Below are 17,576 nucleotides of genomic sequence, written 5' to 3' on the forward strand. Positions count from 1 at the left end.
CCAGAGATGTAAATAATTGTGCATGTCGGGTTTCACCCCTCCGACTGTCCCTGTTCGAATTCCTCAAAAAAATCAAGCCTGCGTGATTGTTTCACCATCTTTGAAGTTGATGCAGGTTCCCCACTGTTAGCTTTATGAATCTCCCAGCTCTCCAGGTGACGGATGTGATCAGTTCGGAACGCTTGTCTGATTAGTCTGGTGTTCCGGAAGTCAGCCCGTATTTCAGGGTCAGTTACGTAGGTCGATAAGGCAATGGTGTTCCTGTTATTTTTAATATCTGCTTGATGTTCTCGTATCCATTTTTGTGTTGAGTGAATGGTGGAGCCAATGTAAACAAATTACCTATGAAATCTGTCATCCCTGATGGGAATGGAGTATACACCTGGGACCCTGCTGAGATCCGTTGCGTCCTTGGCATTGCACAGCAGGTTGTAAATAGTGCCGGTTCTCATGTATGCAATCTTCGTGCGGTTACGGCAAGCAATCTTCCTGTATGCAGGGTCTAAATGTTGGTTGAACCAGACGACCGCGCGCGCACTGTTCCTATCCGGTTGGCAGTTGTCTCCAGCAAGGACAGGGGGCTGTCACTGTGGCATGAGGGACGTTGGGCATAGGCACAGGCTAAACCGCAGACCATGCCTTTATTGTATCCATGCTCAATGGCAATTTTTTTCTATGTGACAGAGCTCTAACCGGCTGTCGCGCTCGTTTGTGTGGTGAGTGAAGGCCCGTCTGGTAGAGGCATGGAAGGCAGCAATTTTGTAGACTAAGGGGTCGGAGGAGTTCGCGGAGATGAAAAGTGGGAGCTGAGCTGGTCCGGTTTATGGTAAATGCACGTTTCTATCTTACCCCCCCAAGACATATGTTAGCATCTAGAAAATGTGCACTCAAGTTGCTAACCTGATCTAAGCTGAGGGTGAGGCCATAAGCATTGTCATTCATGCATGACAAAAAATTGTCAAGATTTGGTGTGGTTTTCCAAAGTATAAAGATGTTGTCCACTTATAGACTGATGTGTGGCAAGAATTTGGGCAATACTCTCTCCTCCAACTGTCTCACCACTAGCTCGCAAAGGTCCCCCGATAGCGGGCTGCCCATGGGCACACCTCGTCTTTGTAAATAAGTAGCGTTGTTGAACTGGAAAACTGAGGTGTAGCACATTAGGTGTGCCAGCTCTAATATCTGCTTATGGTGCCGGAGCGCATCATTCTCACGAAGTAGAAAGTCCCTAAGTGCGCAGAAGTATGGCTGCAGTCGTATTGAAGGGAAAAGGTACACAAAATCCAAGACCATGCAGTGCAGGTCGTCACCCATGTTGACCCGTCATAACAACTCAACAAAAGCAGCGGAATTGGTGGTAGAAAACTTATAATCCTTCAAACATTCGGTGGCGATGTTGTGAACGGCCTTCTTGAGCAGCCTCGTTGGGGACCTAGCCTTATCCAGGACAGGCCTAAGAGAAGGGGTCTGTTTGTGCATTTTGGCAAATGCAAACAGCCTCGGAATGTCGGCAGAGACAACGACCGCCTCGCTCAACCCCCATTTCATGGCAAAGGAAGTGCGGATGAATCTAGAAACACGAGACTGCAGCTATGTAGCGGGCGTCGATGTGCTCGCAGTCCGTGTCATCGATATACTGTTGCATGAGAGACCTGTAGATGCTTCCTTTAATAGAATGAGAGATTTGTTTTTATCTGCTTTGAGAACTGTGATGTGTTCATCCGCCAGCCATTTCCTGGTTTTTCGTATGAGGCGCCACCAGTTGTCATTACGGGTCCTGTTGACGGAACAAATCCTGAAGACGGTTTTCCACCTATAGTACTCCTTGCAGGTGTCGCTTAAGCCAGTGATGAGCCTTTCGATTTCGAGCATTATATTCTCCAGGTGCAATTTCGACAGCCCCGGGGCAAACATTGGACCATGCCACATGATGTTAAGTAGAAAAACTGGGGTGTAATGTAGTCCCAGCAAATCAATGTTGCTGCAAGCGAAGACTTTTTGTGCGGTCTTTGTTTAGCTAAGATCCAATTCAGCTTTTTACAGTACCTCATCTGTAGGTCACATGCCAGGGTTTCCTGGAAGCATGCCGCCCTTCCGTTCGTGTCTTCAATCTCTGTCTGATTGCACTCAAACATTAGGTTCTCCAACCTGTCCAAGTTGGAATAGACGATCTTCCTGGTGGATCGAATGGCCCTCCTTAAAAATAACTTCTTGAGTCTTGGAAGCATTGTCTGGCAGTTCTTGGGGAGGCATATCCAGTGAATAGACATAGGCAGTACATCATTTCTCTGGCACTCCAATATGAAACCAAGTTTAGCTCTTTACTACGGACATAACACTTGTAAAAAAAAGGTTTCGTGGATTGTTATTATTCAACGCAGTGTTAAGTAGTTGGAAGGTGTTTTGTCTTACATTAAAATTTATATGTTTGGGATAAAACTCATACATACTGCAATGCCTTAATACAGTATATCTCAGACACAAAATGCACAATCACACCATGTGGTTTCCATAAAAAAATATCTGCCAAGGTGTTGAAGATCTCCAACACTCCCCTCACTAATACTTTGAATCTCTCAGCAACAAAAGTCATGGCGCCAACACTCCCTCGAATATTTGCATTCGAAAAAACCCATAAAAATGGTCAACAGTTACATGTGGTAGTGGATGAAACTACTTCTTCTGCTATTAAAATGGAGAGACTACTTAACAAATACATCACTAGCAATCTTTAGGAACATATGTACAGTACGTCGTCACTAATCCAGAACAGGTACTTCAAAAATTGCAGGATCTCGACAATTCAATGGTGGACAATATTTCACAATATGTGACTATGAAGCATTGTTCCTGTCTATAAAACTGGAACTGTGTTTCTGTGAGCTGAGAGATTTTCTTCTGGCAAAAGTGGAGGGCACTTATAAGTATCTCCCTGATGTGTTAGATTTAACACACTTGATGGTGCACTCATCCTTCTTCGAATACGAAGATGTCACCTACATACAGACAAAGGGTGTACCTATGGGTAGCCCGATATCAGGAATGCTGTGTGAATTAGTGGCCATTTTTTTTATTTGCCTCCCTCTCATTTTCATTGAATTCAGAATAATTATTGTTTACTTTAGCTAATTATTGACTCCAATTATTGTTGTTAATACGCTATATTATCTTTATTAGAAGCTTGTCCTTAACTTTTTTGTCTTAAGTTAAATCTGTTGTAATAAGATCTCCTGCTATTATGGTACTGTATTTTTGTATATTTGATATTGAGTAATTGGTTTTTTTAATATATTGTAAACAGAGCATTCTAACAAAATTCAGAATTTTCTTTTTAAATATCCATAATCACCTTTTCCCCAACTACTTCTACAATTTTTGTGCTAGAATAAATGTATTGTAGAGCTGTTTATGGTAACAGTAAAAAACTCTTTATGGAAAAAATTACCATAAATTCAAAAATTATGATCTATTATTTCTATTGATTTTTACTATTGCAGTATACAGTATTAAAAGTACCAATAATATAAATGTTTTAAAAACTGTATTTCATACTTCATGTGCAATTTTACCATATAATTTTTAAAAATCTATTGTGAATCTGTATCAATAATAATGGAATAGTCATATAAGACTTTCCATTTGTCTACTTTAGTTTATCATAAGTAATTGACAGTTATCTGCTAAGATATGAACATTGACATAAAACAACATTAGTATATAGTAATTAAGAATCTGAAAAATGGACTTCTATTAAGCCTGGTGGACTTTAATCGGAATAAAACAGTATAAAGAATATTGCTGTAAGTCAAGCTTGTGATTATATATTTTGTGTATAATGAATCAAGATAATTCATGATTTATTTTAAAATTTTCTTCGAAAAAAAAGTACTAAATGTTTCTGGAGTACTGATTTGTCTTCAGAATTTCAAAAATTTTCAGGATTATTGTTCAAGCAAAAACACTTTGAATCCTATTACAAAGTTAATTCAAATCAAAAACTTTTTTCTTATAATCTGATTTTATTAATTATATTATTATAACAGAAAGTATAGACAAATGATAGTAAATATCTAAGGGCAAACAATAAAGATTAAAACAAAAAATGATATCAATGTTAATGGAATAGTCAAATAAGACTTTCTATTCTTCTACTTCAATTTATCATTAAGTAATCGGTAGTTATCAGTTAAGATATGAACACTGACATAAAACATCACTAAGTCTACAATACACTAAGTATTTAAGAGAGAACTATTTCGTTCATGGGCAAGTAATAAAATTTCAATACTTAATTATTTGATTGGGAAAATAATTTTTCAATAAACGTTAAATAATGAGATAAATATGCTTGTGTAAATAAAAGAAACATAATATCCAAAGATAATTTTTGACTTTAAAAATGGCAATTTTACTTTATAATGCTTGTTTTTTTATTTAATAAAGAACTTCAATTCAGTTTAGAGTCCTTTGAAAGGCATACATTATCTCTTCTAAAAATGCCTTTAAAAATGATTCAAACTATAAAGTTATTTATAACTTAAAAATGAATAATACAAATTCTTTTTCATGTTTTAAGAAAGTACAGTTGACCCCCTATAATGCTGTAAATACATTCCACTTTATAAGAATTTTGCATTGTAGGAATCCTTAAATACATGAGCCAATCACAGCCCACACGTGTACAGTTTACGGACTACGACTGTTTGAAAGGTTTTCTTCCATAAAATTAATCGATTCTAGACTAATTTGACTCAACATTTCGAAAATACGTATAATTTTTTGGGAATAATCCATGTAAACTACGCTATAAACAAAAAATTGTAGGATTTCTTACCGAGTGTGCACCTTTCGACGACGCCATTGCTTAAGCTTGTTTTTGTCGCAGAGCAGCACACCAAATGGTGGGCACGTTTTCTGATAAGTTATTTTTTTTGCGAAAAAATTTGTTGAACTTCAGAGACATCATTAATAGAAATAATTTTTATGGCCGTTGAATAAGAAATGTTTTTTTCACAAGAAATGTATAAAATTAAAGTACTGTATTAGACTTACAGTACCTAATTTAGGCCTATATACTGTACAGACGATAGTAAACTCAACTTACCCTCCTAAACTCTCCGTAGTGTGTAAGTAGTTCGGCTGCTCGTCCTCTATTGGTCCAGATTTGACCAATCCTGTCGCGACACGAGTCGGCGATGACATTTTACCGCATTTTAAGTGTCTCTGTTAGCGTCTTTATATGAATACGGTCGCAATTTTTTCGCTGTGATATACGAATCCACATTATACGAACCCGCATTATAGGGATCTACTGTACTTTAAACATATATCAGTATCTATTTTATCTTGTAGCTAATGTAAATATAGTATCCTTTCTGTTTACAAGCTAAATTGGCATGAAACAGTACAACAAAAAATATTTACAATAATATTTTAAATGTCAAATACTATATTTCATTCTTAGGAGAAAGTATTTTATTTACACTTGTAATAATACTTACTGGTAAAGTATTTGATTCTAAATGAATATACTTGAGATCAGTATCCATCTCTCTTTCTGGAGGAAATAAGCCATCCCAAAATTCATCCGGCTTGAATATAAATAAAAAACAAATTCAAATAATATTTTAAAATGATAAAATGCTAGTCAGAATGCTTCCAACAGTTAACTTTAATATATTATGAATATTTAAAAAAAGAAAAAAAAAATTTAAGATAAAAAAATTCTGATAAGCAAACATGAAAATTTAACAATATATCATATAATTATTACATAATTAATCAAAATTATTTATTAAATTGAAAATAGGCAATACAATGAAAAATACTGAAATATAAGCAGATGACTGAAGGTTTTTTTGTATGAATACAAAATAATAATTTATGTTCAAATTTAAAACTGATGCTATTTTATAAATATATTATATATAGTCAGTGTATATATGTATGTACAAACACACAAACACAATACAAACAAATTGATGCAGGATATTTGTTTGCATGTGAAATTGATTATAAGAAATATTGAAATCTCAACTTCCTTAATTAAATTTTTAAATTTTATATTTTTAAAATGGATTGAATGTTGTACCTTAATGAAATCTGACAAAAAATGTAATAATATTTATAAAAAAAATTTTAATAAAATTGTCAAAATGTCCATTAGAGATTAAATATCCTATTAAAATTGTCAATTTTAAAAGGATATCTCAATTGAACATTTTTGATAAATTAATTTCAATGAAAGGCATAAATTTTATTCATCTTTTCTCTAAATTGTTTATAGTTTGCTAAAAAATGTATTTAGAGTAAAATAAATAGCCACAAACAAAACCTTTTTTAACCAGTAATTGAACTTAAAACTAAACTTCTGAATGTTTTCGGCCTTCACCAAGATCTGCTTCAGGTAAGAAACTAAACTGGCATCCAAATTGGACCATTAGAATGATGATGTTTGACTTTAAACTTTTTATATATCAAATTTCACATGTCTGATTGACTCCGTTCGAATTTCTCTAACAGGTATTTCCATGCAGGCGCAAGTCTCACCTCTTTAAAATTAATACAGTTACCTTTAAAGTTAGCTTTATAAATTTCCAAGGCCTCCAGGTGACAAATATGGTCTATTTGAAAGGCCTGCCTAATATATCTGGTGTTCTGGACTTCCGGGTCGGTGGTGTACGTAGACAAGGCGGTAGTATGCCTGTTATTCATAATGTCAAATTGATGTTCACGTATCCTTTTGCAAATTGAACATATGGTTAAGCCAATATAAATTAATTCCCTTTGGAATCTATCATCCCTAAGAAGAATAGAGCATACTCCTGGGGCTATGCTTAGATACGTTTTTTGTGTTGCGTAGCAGCTTGTAAATTGTGCCAGATCTCCTTATGCGATTTCTGTGCCATTCTGGTTTGCAAATTCCTTGTATAAGAAGTTCAAATGTTGATTGAACTGAACTATGGTGTGTGTGTAGCCTGTGATGCATTGTTGGTTTCTGTTAGAAGTCTACTTCTAACAGAAGCCAACAACACATTACATTGTAAACAACATACAACATTGTAAACAATATTTAATATTTTTGAAAATTTTATAAATTAAATTAAATGTTAGGTTTTGGGCCCCTCAAATCATAATCTGCTTCTATAAACATGGTACTGAAATCAATCCTACACTATGTAATTATGCATCACCATATAATATATAGCAAATAAAAGTTCATTTCATTGCTCATATTGATTGTATCTAGTGAAAAATAACTAATGAGCATCTTGCTCAATAGCAGATTAATAGCAAGAGTAATCTGCTTGATAGCATTTATAATGAAAATACATTGTGTTTGTGAATTCATCACATCAGTATCATCATTCTCTGAATATGAACATCAACATTATTGTCATAACAATCTTCTATTAAACAAAAATCTCAAATATCCATGACAAATGTATGGACAAATCCACAGTCTAGTGAGTAAGAAATGACACTTGTTTTTACACTGTCAAAACTTTTTAATTGATAAGATTAACCAATAAAATTTTTTAAATGTTTATATGCATTAACATAGCAAAATTAAAAGTATTAGAAAAGAAATCAAAATATTGAATGAAAATTCATTCAATATTTTAATTTATTTCATTAAATTAAAGGTGCATTAAATTTTCTTTCATAAATATTTAAATATGTAAATAAACTAATCCATACAATAGAAATGATAAGAAATTAAGATAATACATATTACTTTCAATGCCCAATTTTAAGCATTATGTAATTTTGATTGTAGTGAAAAGGAGGTGTGGTTTTTATCTCTGGTTTTAAATAAGTTTAAATGATAACAGCTGAAAACAACCTTTGAAATCAGATAATTCAGATAACATTTTCAGAGCATAAAATTATGATTGAAATACAAATTAAATATTAAAAAAAATACAATGCATAGAGTCTCAGTTCTAATTGCTTTTGTTTTGTATAATAATATAGAAATGTCTACAATTAACTCAAATCTCAAGCAGACTAATGTTATATTTTAGTATAAATTATAACCTAATGTTATAGTTATAATTAGTATTACAAATACCAATAAATTTTAAATGTTTAAACATTTCATCACCATATTTAATTTTTATTTTAAAAAAAAGCATAATTGAAGTAAATATTTTGATTCATTTAATGAAAACAGTCTTTGAATTATTATTCATTCCTCATTTATCACCACATTTATGTCAAAGTATTATTTAAATTCAAAAGTTGCATTTATTTGAAATAACTTTTGTACTTTTACAATTTTAATATATAATAATGAATAGTCTAATGTTAACCTAACTCAATATAAAAGCAGACAACTTGTGTTCATAAATGTTTAAAAGAAAACTCATCTGATCAAGTGATCATAGAGACTTCCAGAATTAAGGAAGTCTTGTTTAATTTCTATCATGACAAAAACAGTAATATTCAGTCAATACGACAAATGTTAAATTTAACTTTTCTATCAGTTATATAGAATATACTGTCACTGTGTATTTATGAACTTTTTAAATATTTAAAATGAAAATTAATGATAAAACAAATTTGATGATTTCTGTACTTAATAGCAATTATAGCTATTGTTTGTGCTAGCTAATAATTTTTCTATATCATAAGAGGTGTATAGCATTGGGTGAGTGGGCAGAGGACACTGACAGTCTATACACAGTATGTAGTATGATATATTCAATTTACAATTTAATATCCATCACAACAATGATAATATTACGTACACAAAATCTATACAAGAGCATCATTCTGAATGGTATTTGCAATCACACCGTGCAGTGGATTATCATATTATACACATTTAAAATAACATGATAGAAAAATCAGTACACATTCTTTAAAATACATTCAAATTTAAAACTTACAAACATAATTTAGTAATATTTTTTTGTTACTTTTAATGGTAATATTTACATACATCAAATCCTTCAGGTGATAATGGCCAACTGAAAATTGATTGCAATGAACAACTTGAAGAATAGTTAAACTTTTCAACTATTCTCTTGGTGTATCAGCTCCGGAGAAGTGCCATGTAGCTATTTTTCTAAACTACTATTATTTATAATTAATTTCTATTTATAAACAACTTTTTAAACATACAAACTATTGAACTAAGCTATTAAAGCTAAATTAAATCTATGAATGCCTGAATGAATTAGCTCTTTATTTCCAACTACTCATTCTTTCTTCTTTCACACACACAGAATGTACTATAGCTATGACAATTATTCTTAGTTTAAATGGTAAAATTTTATTCATATTATGCAAAATTTAAAATATGGCTTGCTTATAATATAGCCTTTATGCAATTTGAAAATCTATTGTATTTTTGAATAGATACTTGCATTTATTAAGCTATAAAAGGAGTTAGCCTGAGGATGCCCATTCAACCAACACAGGTAAAAATGTTAGTATTTTCCAATTTTTTTTGCTGGTTATTTGGTATTTTTTGTAGCTTTGTATCAAGTTTACCCAGATTTTGAATGGTTGTATTGCATCTATAAAGTATATTATCACTTATACCATTAATAAAATAAAGAATACCATTAATTTACTTATTATATGCTATTTATGTATCAGTTTTATTACTGAATTTAGAAAGTTAAATTATCAATTAAAATTTACTAGTAATATTTAAATCTTTAGAATATTTTAAAATAGTATTTTTATTGTTATTTGAGCATCATTAACTAAACAGCATTGTTACAAGCAAATAATTTACGAGCTTAGAAGCATCATCTATTGAAAAATGTGTATTTTGAAAAATTGGAATAAGAATATTCTAATTAATGAAATAAAATCTAATATCAATAACTAAATTTTTATAAATTTTACTGCATTATAAGTTTCAAAACATCCAAATATGCTTAACCTAAAGAAGGTCATTTAAGATAGCCAAAAACATTAGTTTATTTGATTTTAATTAAAGAATTTTCTAGAAAAAAGAAAGTTGTTTTGAAACTTATATACAAACGTTCTAGCTTACTGTGCATTATCTGAGATGTCAAACTATGCATTGAACTTATCAATTTAATGTTTTTATGTAAATGATAGAGGAGAAAAATAAAAATAGCCACAAATGAAACTTCAGAGTTTATTTATTTAAGATGATGATAAACATTTTATCACAAAACTAATCTTTTCTTTATAAAAAATCCAGCAGCAAGTTGCTTAACTTTCTTGGAAACATTTAAAACTGCATGTGTGTTGCCATCTGTTATGATATTTTATTATTAAAAACTTTTTATATTTGTAATTACTATAAAATGGCAAAAAGCTTATTTTTGAGGGCAGGGATGGGTTTTTATATAAAATTGGAAATGCTAATAACAAGTAAGGCCATCATGACTCTACTGGAGATACATACAATCCCCTTTATCTTCCTACCATCTCACCTCAACCTTTAACCATCAAAATTTAATAGCATCAATCTCTCTAATAAACAAATTTTCCTGCAAAATTTCAGAAGTTTTCAACAAAAAGCACAGGGGTTATTAAGCTTCATAGAGGGTGAACAAAATCATGCTCTCCACACACACCATACATACAGAAATTACCCCAAATGTTTTTGCATTTCTCAACATTTCAAGGTTTTCTGAGTCCAAAAATGTAAAAATCTGGGGTGTCATTTCTGATTGATTACCACACTTTTCCTCTGTTATATATAACAGCTGAAAAAGTAAAATAAAGTATTTTTCCTGAATCTTTGCTGCTTATTCATTATCAAGTTAAAAAAAAATTATATTAACAAAAAATTTTGTAAAAATTTGAATAAATATTTCTTAGTAGAAAAGCTTCTATTGTGTAGTTTTAAAAATTTTTTATATTACAAAAGCTATATTTTGAAATGAGAATTATTTTTAAAAAATTTATCTTTTCTTAGTAACTACTGTAATCTTGTCTGAAAATATTTAATTTTTACACAGATTTTAATTTAGTTTTTGGATTAACTGCAAAATCATCATCAAAATAGTCTACTTTTTGTAATAACCTATAGAATTTGTTAAATCATTACTTACTTTCATTTCATACATAGTAAGCTAAGAAATATTTGTTTTAATGTCATTTATAAAGCAAACAGAACAAGAACACATTTTAGCATGTTTGGACTTTATAACATTTCTAATGATGAATTATATATAGAACTATTGTTTTTTATTAAATTTATTTTAACAAATTTAAAAAAACCCAAAGCATAAATAATTCATCATTAGAAATGTTATAAAATCCAATATATATATAAATTTTTTGACAAACCTCATTTAAGAGGTCACATGAACTTAAAAAACTGATGTTATTTTTTTTAAAGTTTATGTAACCTCTTATATATATATAAGAGGTTTGTCAAAAAATTTGTGGAAAATATCTTTTAAAATTGCTGCTTTGCAATAGTGTTTCACTTGCGTGCCAGTAGAGGTCTCTGAAACTAATATCAAGATTAATATGCAAGATGGCAACCTTTTTTGAAATCATGGAGACATACAATCATTCTACAAATGCATAAATCCAGCCTATCTTGCCTTCCTTGACTGAACATGACAAGAGAGTTATAATTTTGATGCAGTTTCACCTGGGAGATTCAGCAGTGCAATGTCTCAAAACTCTCAATGAGCACTTTGTGAGCAAACCCCATCCAAGACTACTGCATAAAAAGTAGTATCAGCACTTTCAATCTGGGTGCTTCAACTTGACAATATGAAAGGCATCCAAGGGCAGTGAAAATTTCATTGATGCATCTAATGTCCTGTTTGATGAAGATTGATGGATAAGTACCAGAGAGCTGGAATGCAACCTCAACATCTCACATGAATCAGTCATTACCATCTTGCATGAACACTTTGTGGAGATCGGGGGCCATAAAAGGTTTATTACGTACTTTTTTAGGTAGAGTCCTGCCATCAGGTGTGTTTTATCGGACACACCACCGTTTGAGATAAAACGGATGATTAAGGAGCGAGGGTAAAAGTCACTCTGAAGTCCAGGAATGAGCCTCTCAGGAGGAAGAATGCAGAGTCAGATATAACCAATTTAAGGACATTTATTAACATAAACAAAAATTTAGAACAGTTATAAAAACCGATTTTGGAAATTTGCCTATTCTTATCTATTCAACGAGGGGGGTACCTAACAGGGGGGTATTTTGAACTTACGCGACTCACAACATACCAGATAAACAAGATGTCTTCTCTTGTGACGTTGACTTGACAGCCAAGACTGCGGAGGTTTCTGGTGTTCACTGCACTTCGTCTCTGGTTCTTGCTCGTTTTTGAGTTGTCTTCTCTTGAGCCACTCTTTCTCGGGTTGGAGCTGTGTCCACAATTGCTGACTATCTCACTGTCTCTTTCTAACTGTCTTTCTAACTGGACTGTGTCCTCACTCTGACTGCCTTTTTCTGACTGGAGTTGTCTCTCCTTTCTGACTGAACTTTCTCTAACTTCACTGTGCCTCTTCTCTGACCGCACTTTCTCTAACTCACTGTGTCCCCATCTCTGAACTGAACTCTCTCTAACTGCAGTCCTCCTCTCTGACTGAACTGTCTCTAACTGGAGCTGTCTCTCTTTCTGACTGGACAATGTCCTCCTCTCTGACTGAACTGCCTTTTTTCTTGTTGGGGCTTTCCTTTTAAACCCTTTCAGAATGAGAAAGTCGTCATCGGGTGATGACTCATCGGCAGTGTCATCATTGTAGCTAAGACAGTGTTTTCTTATTTGATGATGACTTGCAGCCTTCTTAGAGTCATTTTCTGAGTCGACATGACTCATCTTTGTTCTTAGTCATTGTTTGTCCATTGATTGCTTTGACTAAGTTTTTCATGTAAACATTGCCGAAAACAAAGGGGGATGCAATGTTCCTCATTTCTATATAATTTTTGATTATTTGGTTGCTTTTTCCTCTTTTCTTTGGCATGTTGTGAGATTTCTGAATGATAAACCATTTCATTCTAATTACTTGATATTAAAAAGGGGGTCCCTAGATTGGTAAAATAGGCGAATTTCCTCTTACAACTTCGGTTGTTATCCAAGATACAATTAAGGTTCATGTGAATACATAATAAAAAAAGATATAAAGTAAATAAACAAAAATTATTACAAATAAGTTTACAAAAATATATATACATATTTTTGGAGGGGGTGGTGATCCTCACAACTTGCATATGAGGAAGTGTTCATGTTGGATACTTCATCAGTTGAAGCTGAACCATATGGCAGATCATATGAATTTCTGCAAGTTCATGCTGGAGAAATTTAATGGCTGAACATCAGAAACAGTCACCAACATACTGACAGGTAATAAAAGCTGGACTTATTATTATGACCCTGAAATGAAAAACTTAAGAAAGCAGTGGGTAGCTGAAGATGAGGATGTCTCCATCAAGTTTCATTGGGAGTGCAGTGTTGGAAAAGTCACGGCTGCAGTTTTTTCTGCCATTGTGGCATCCTTTCACCTGTCATCCTGGAACAAGGTGCTTCAGTGATTGAGGAATGGTACTCTTCTGTTTGCCTGTGAAAAGTGCTTCAATCACTCAAAGAACATCCAAGATCCAAGCTACGCAAGAATATGATCCATCATAATAATGTTCCCAGACACAGAGCCAAAGTGACTCAGTTGTGTTTGGAATCCTGCAAGGAGGCCCAGCTTCCTTATCCCACTTATCTGCCAGACCTGGCACCTGCAACTTCTATTGTCTTCACATGGATGAAAAGAAATTTAAAGGAAAGAAGTTTGATTCAAAGGAGGAACTGGTGAATGTGATGACAGCAAAGTTACTAAAGTTTTTGGAGGTGGATTTGCAAGGATGCTTTTCAGATTGATTTCTAAGAATGGAGAAATACATTGATTCCAATGGAAACAATTTTGAGAAACAGAAATATCTGTATGATTCTGTTTACAAGAAATTAATGATATCCAACAACCATAAGTGTTTTCCATGAATTTTTTGACCATCCCCATATGAAATATGTACAATATGTATATATTACATACATACATTTTACATTTGTATATTGTGGGAATCATAAGAATCGGTATTAAGATAATTGTGAATGTGAAAGATTACCATGTGGGAAGGAAGACAAAGGAACGCCAACTCAACACTAAGTTTATATTTACACTGAATGTTGAGATACAAAATTTATACAGTTGTTCACAGGACACATATACAATTACTTATGAACTATACAATGAGTTTTATATAATACATGTCCTTTCGGCAAACCAAGACACACAGAAACTAATTCTTGGTAAATGTTCCTTACTGACGATTGAATCCCAACAAATGTTCCAATCCTCCAGTTAACAATTCTGCTGATGCAAACTGATTCCTTCAATACTAGTCTGATATTACCTGTCTGTCTGGATACCACTTCCGCCTCACAACACAGTTCCTCAGAACACCTGAACTAGTGTTGCCACCTTTTCAAAATCACTTACCCAGATGGCAGGTCAAGTTTGTTTGAATAAAAGTTCCTGACACATGCACAATGTCATTTTACAATGTGAAGAATAGCATGCTAGATAACTTAGCCCGTAGACGTGTTCAACTGTACATGAAAAAAAAAAAGTTGACAGGACAGGTCATGTGCCTCAGATAAACAGACAAACATGGTAGAATTGCAGATGAGTTTCAGTGAGTGTGAGTTCTTTCGTTATTAAAATAGTGTAAATTTGTAAAAATATTTGCAAGAACTTTGTTTCATTGTAATTTCACAATTTCTACAAAATTCCCAGACAAAATTAATAGTTCACCCAGACAGTGAGTTTGTTTCTGGATTGTGCTGGTGAAAAATGGATGGGTGGTAACACTAACCTGAACACACACAAAGGAAAAAGACCCTGACAGCCAATCTGCAATTCCTTAAATACTTCTTACCTCCTTCTAAAGTGCTGCCAACACTTTATACAACCCAAACAAAAAAATAAAAATAAAGTTATGTATAGCCCAAAATCTGACCATTACCACTGAAATGGCATAATATGGGGATGGTCAAAAAATTCATGGAAAACACTTATGGTTGTCAGCTATCATTAATTTCTTGTACACAGAATCATATAGATATTTCTGTTTCTCAAAATATTTTCCATTGGAATCAATGTATTTCTTCATTTTTTATCATCATCTACATATCAATATATAGATGATAATAAAAAATTATCATCTGTGTTATATGTACAACAAGATAAGAAAAGACTTCGGCATCACTTAAATAATGTAAAAGTACTTTACTTTAAAAAAGTCCTCTAATTGTGAGAAACCTGAAATCAATATTGTAATTTACAATAAAAGATTGTCATTGTCTATGCTTTAAATGAGTTCCTGGTTTGGATAGAAAGAAAACACATAAAAATAATACAAATATACTTAATACCTAAATAAAAGGGCAATCAAATTTACATTTCTTAGAATTTGTTATTAAAAACACAATTGAAGTGCATGAACTAAAACTTTATATACAATCATCTCATATTTATGAATTTACCATTTGTAAATTCACATGTTCATGAATGATTCTGTTTAATCAATATACCAATCATAGACTAACGTTTTTATTCTTCATGAATGACAACATTATTCTATTGAATTATTATTCTCTCATGAATGACCCATAGCACACAAAGCTATTACATATGATTATTTATTAACAAAGTGAGAACTTTAAATAATAGATGATAAAAGTCTAAAAATTCATATATGGAGATCAACATAAATAATATAAATAAAATTAAGACAGCTTATTGAGTATTTATTTTTATGTCTTTATTACTTCAGATGACATATCCATATCATTATCAATATTATATTTTTATCTGGAAGGATTGTCATTAGTAACATGTAATTATAAAAAAACATTACTAGTTGTTGATTTAGAAATCAAATTTTCATCACATTCTTTAATGCATCTATTCATTTTTCTGCTATTTTCTTTTTTTGATTATCACTATTATTTTCTTACACATTTATTTATTGTTATATTTCTTACACATTTATTTATTGTTATATTAAGTCTAAAGATCAAATGCTTATATTTTATATAAGTAATAAAAGCTTTCCATTTGTGAATTTCTCTTATTTTATAGTTTCAAAAATGTAATTCTCACTATTAGCAAAAAGATAAATATATTTACTGGAATCCATCCTTCTATTGTCTTCACATGGATGAAAAGAAATTTAAAGGAAAGAAGTTTGATTCAAAGGAGGAACTGGTGAATGTGATGACAGCAAAGTTACTAAAGTTTTTGGAGGTGGATTTGCAAGGATGCTTTTCAGATTGATTTCTAAGAATGGAGAAATACATTGATTCCAATGGAAACAATTTTGAGAAACAGAAATATCTGTATGATTCTGTTTACAAGAAATTAATGATATCCAACAACCATAAGTGTTTTCCATGAATTTTTTGACCATCCCCATATGAAATATGTACAATATGTATATATTACATACATACATTTTACATTTGTATATTGTGGGAATCATAAGAATCGGTATTAAGATAATTGTGAATGTGAAAGATTACCATGTGGGAAGGAAGACAAAGGAACGCCAACTCAANCCACACATCCCCTATATCTAGTTGCCCAATTCTGGATCTTATGAATCCATGAAACCATGACAGACATAAAAAGATACCCTTTTAGTGTCCATAAAGTTTTATATATATATAAGATTTATAAAAATATTCCTTTAAAATATAAATCTTTTTTTTATTCAAAAATCAAAATTTAATAAATTAAAATGTTAAGTTTCAATAGTTTTAAAGTATAAAAATTAAGTTGCTATTCAAAATTAAATGGTTACTTGTTGTTTACTGGGGAAAAGCATAGATTTGTACATAAATTTAAAGTTCATAAAAAAAAAAAATTCTAACTTTCAATTTTCTTTAATTATTAAACATGTTTCATTTAATCTTATTTAAATTTTTTATATCTTATTATCTACAACTGATAAAGATAGTTAATCAATGGTTAAAATCAAATTATAAAGTCAACAATTTGCAAGATCAATTTATATAAAACTAAGCAGTGAAAAATTGTGAACGATTTAAGAAAAAAAGACAATCTAATTTTAAACAATTATTTTGGATAAATGCCAATTATTTAATGCTATATCAATTTTTTTATATAAACTTTTACATTTGTTTGTCCTAATCCTATAAACACAAAATAGATGAAGCGATAAGATGAGAACTGGTATTTTCATTACTTGTACATAAAACTAAAGTAATATAATGTATAAAAAGTGGAAAATATATGAGAAGTCTTATAAAAGATATGGTAATTTAATCTATAAGCAAGACAAAACACAATTGTTTTTATTAAAAATTTAAATACTTAATAAATAAAAATTCTGCTTTATATAAAGTGATTAAATTACTTAAAAACATGAAATACTGTATAATAAAGATTTTAAAATTCTATACTGCACAATATAAATAACGTTTTCAATTACAAATGATAACTAAATCTGCCGAAAACGAAAATATTTTAAAAACTTAACAAAAAAAAAATTTTTTTCTAATAAAATTTTATGTAGCCATATATATATATTA

The 17,576-nt window shown here is 31.3% G+C and overlaps 1 protein-coding gene across 5 annotated transcripts in view; it reads right to left on the reverse strand.

Annotated features, from left to right (window-relative positions):
• The window catches only part of LOC111619710 (microphthalmia-associated transcription factor-like), a 69,696-nt gene that overhangs the window by 5,998 nt on the left and 46,122 nt on the right, over nucleotides 1–17,576 (reverse strand). For all 5 annotated transcript variants that reach the window (XM_023361482.1, XM_023361484.1, XM_023361483.1 and 2 more), the window contains one exon: nucleotides 5,502–5,591. In XM_023361482.1, coding sequence (XP_023217250.1) covers nucleotides 5,502–5,591 — 90 coding nt within the window. The remainder of the gene's footprint in view (nucleotides 1–5,501; nucleotides 5,592–17,576) is intronic.

Source organism: Centruroides sculpturatus, unplaced genomic scaffold (assembly GCF_000671375.1).
Source record: "Centruroides sculpturatus isolate CEXI.00-Female unplaced genomic scaffold, Cexi_2.0 scaffold141, whole genome shotgun sequence".
Taxonomy (NCBI): Eukaryota; Metazoa; Arthropoda; class Arachnida; order Scorpiones; family Buthidae; genus Centruroides; species Centruroides sculpturatus.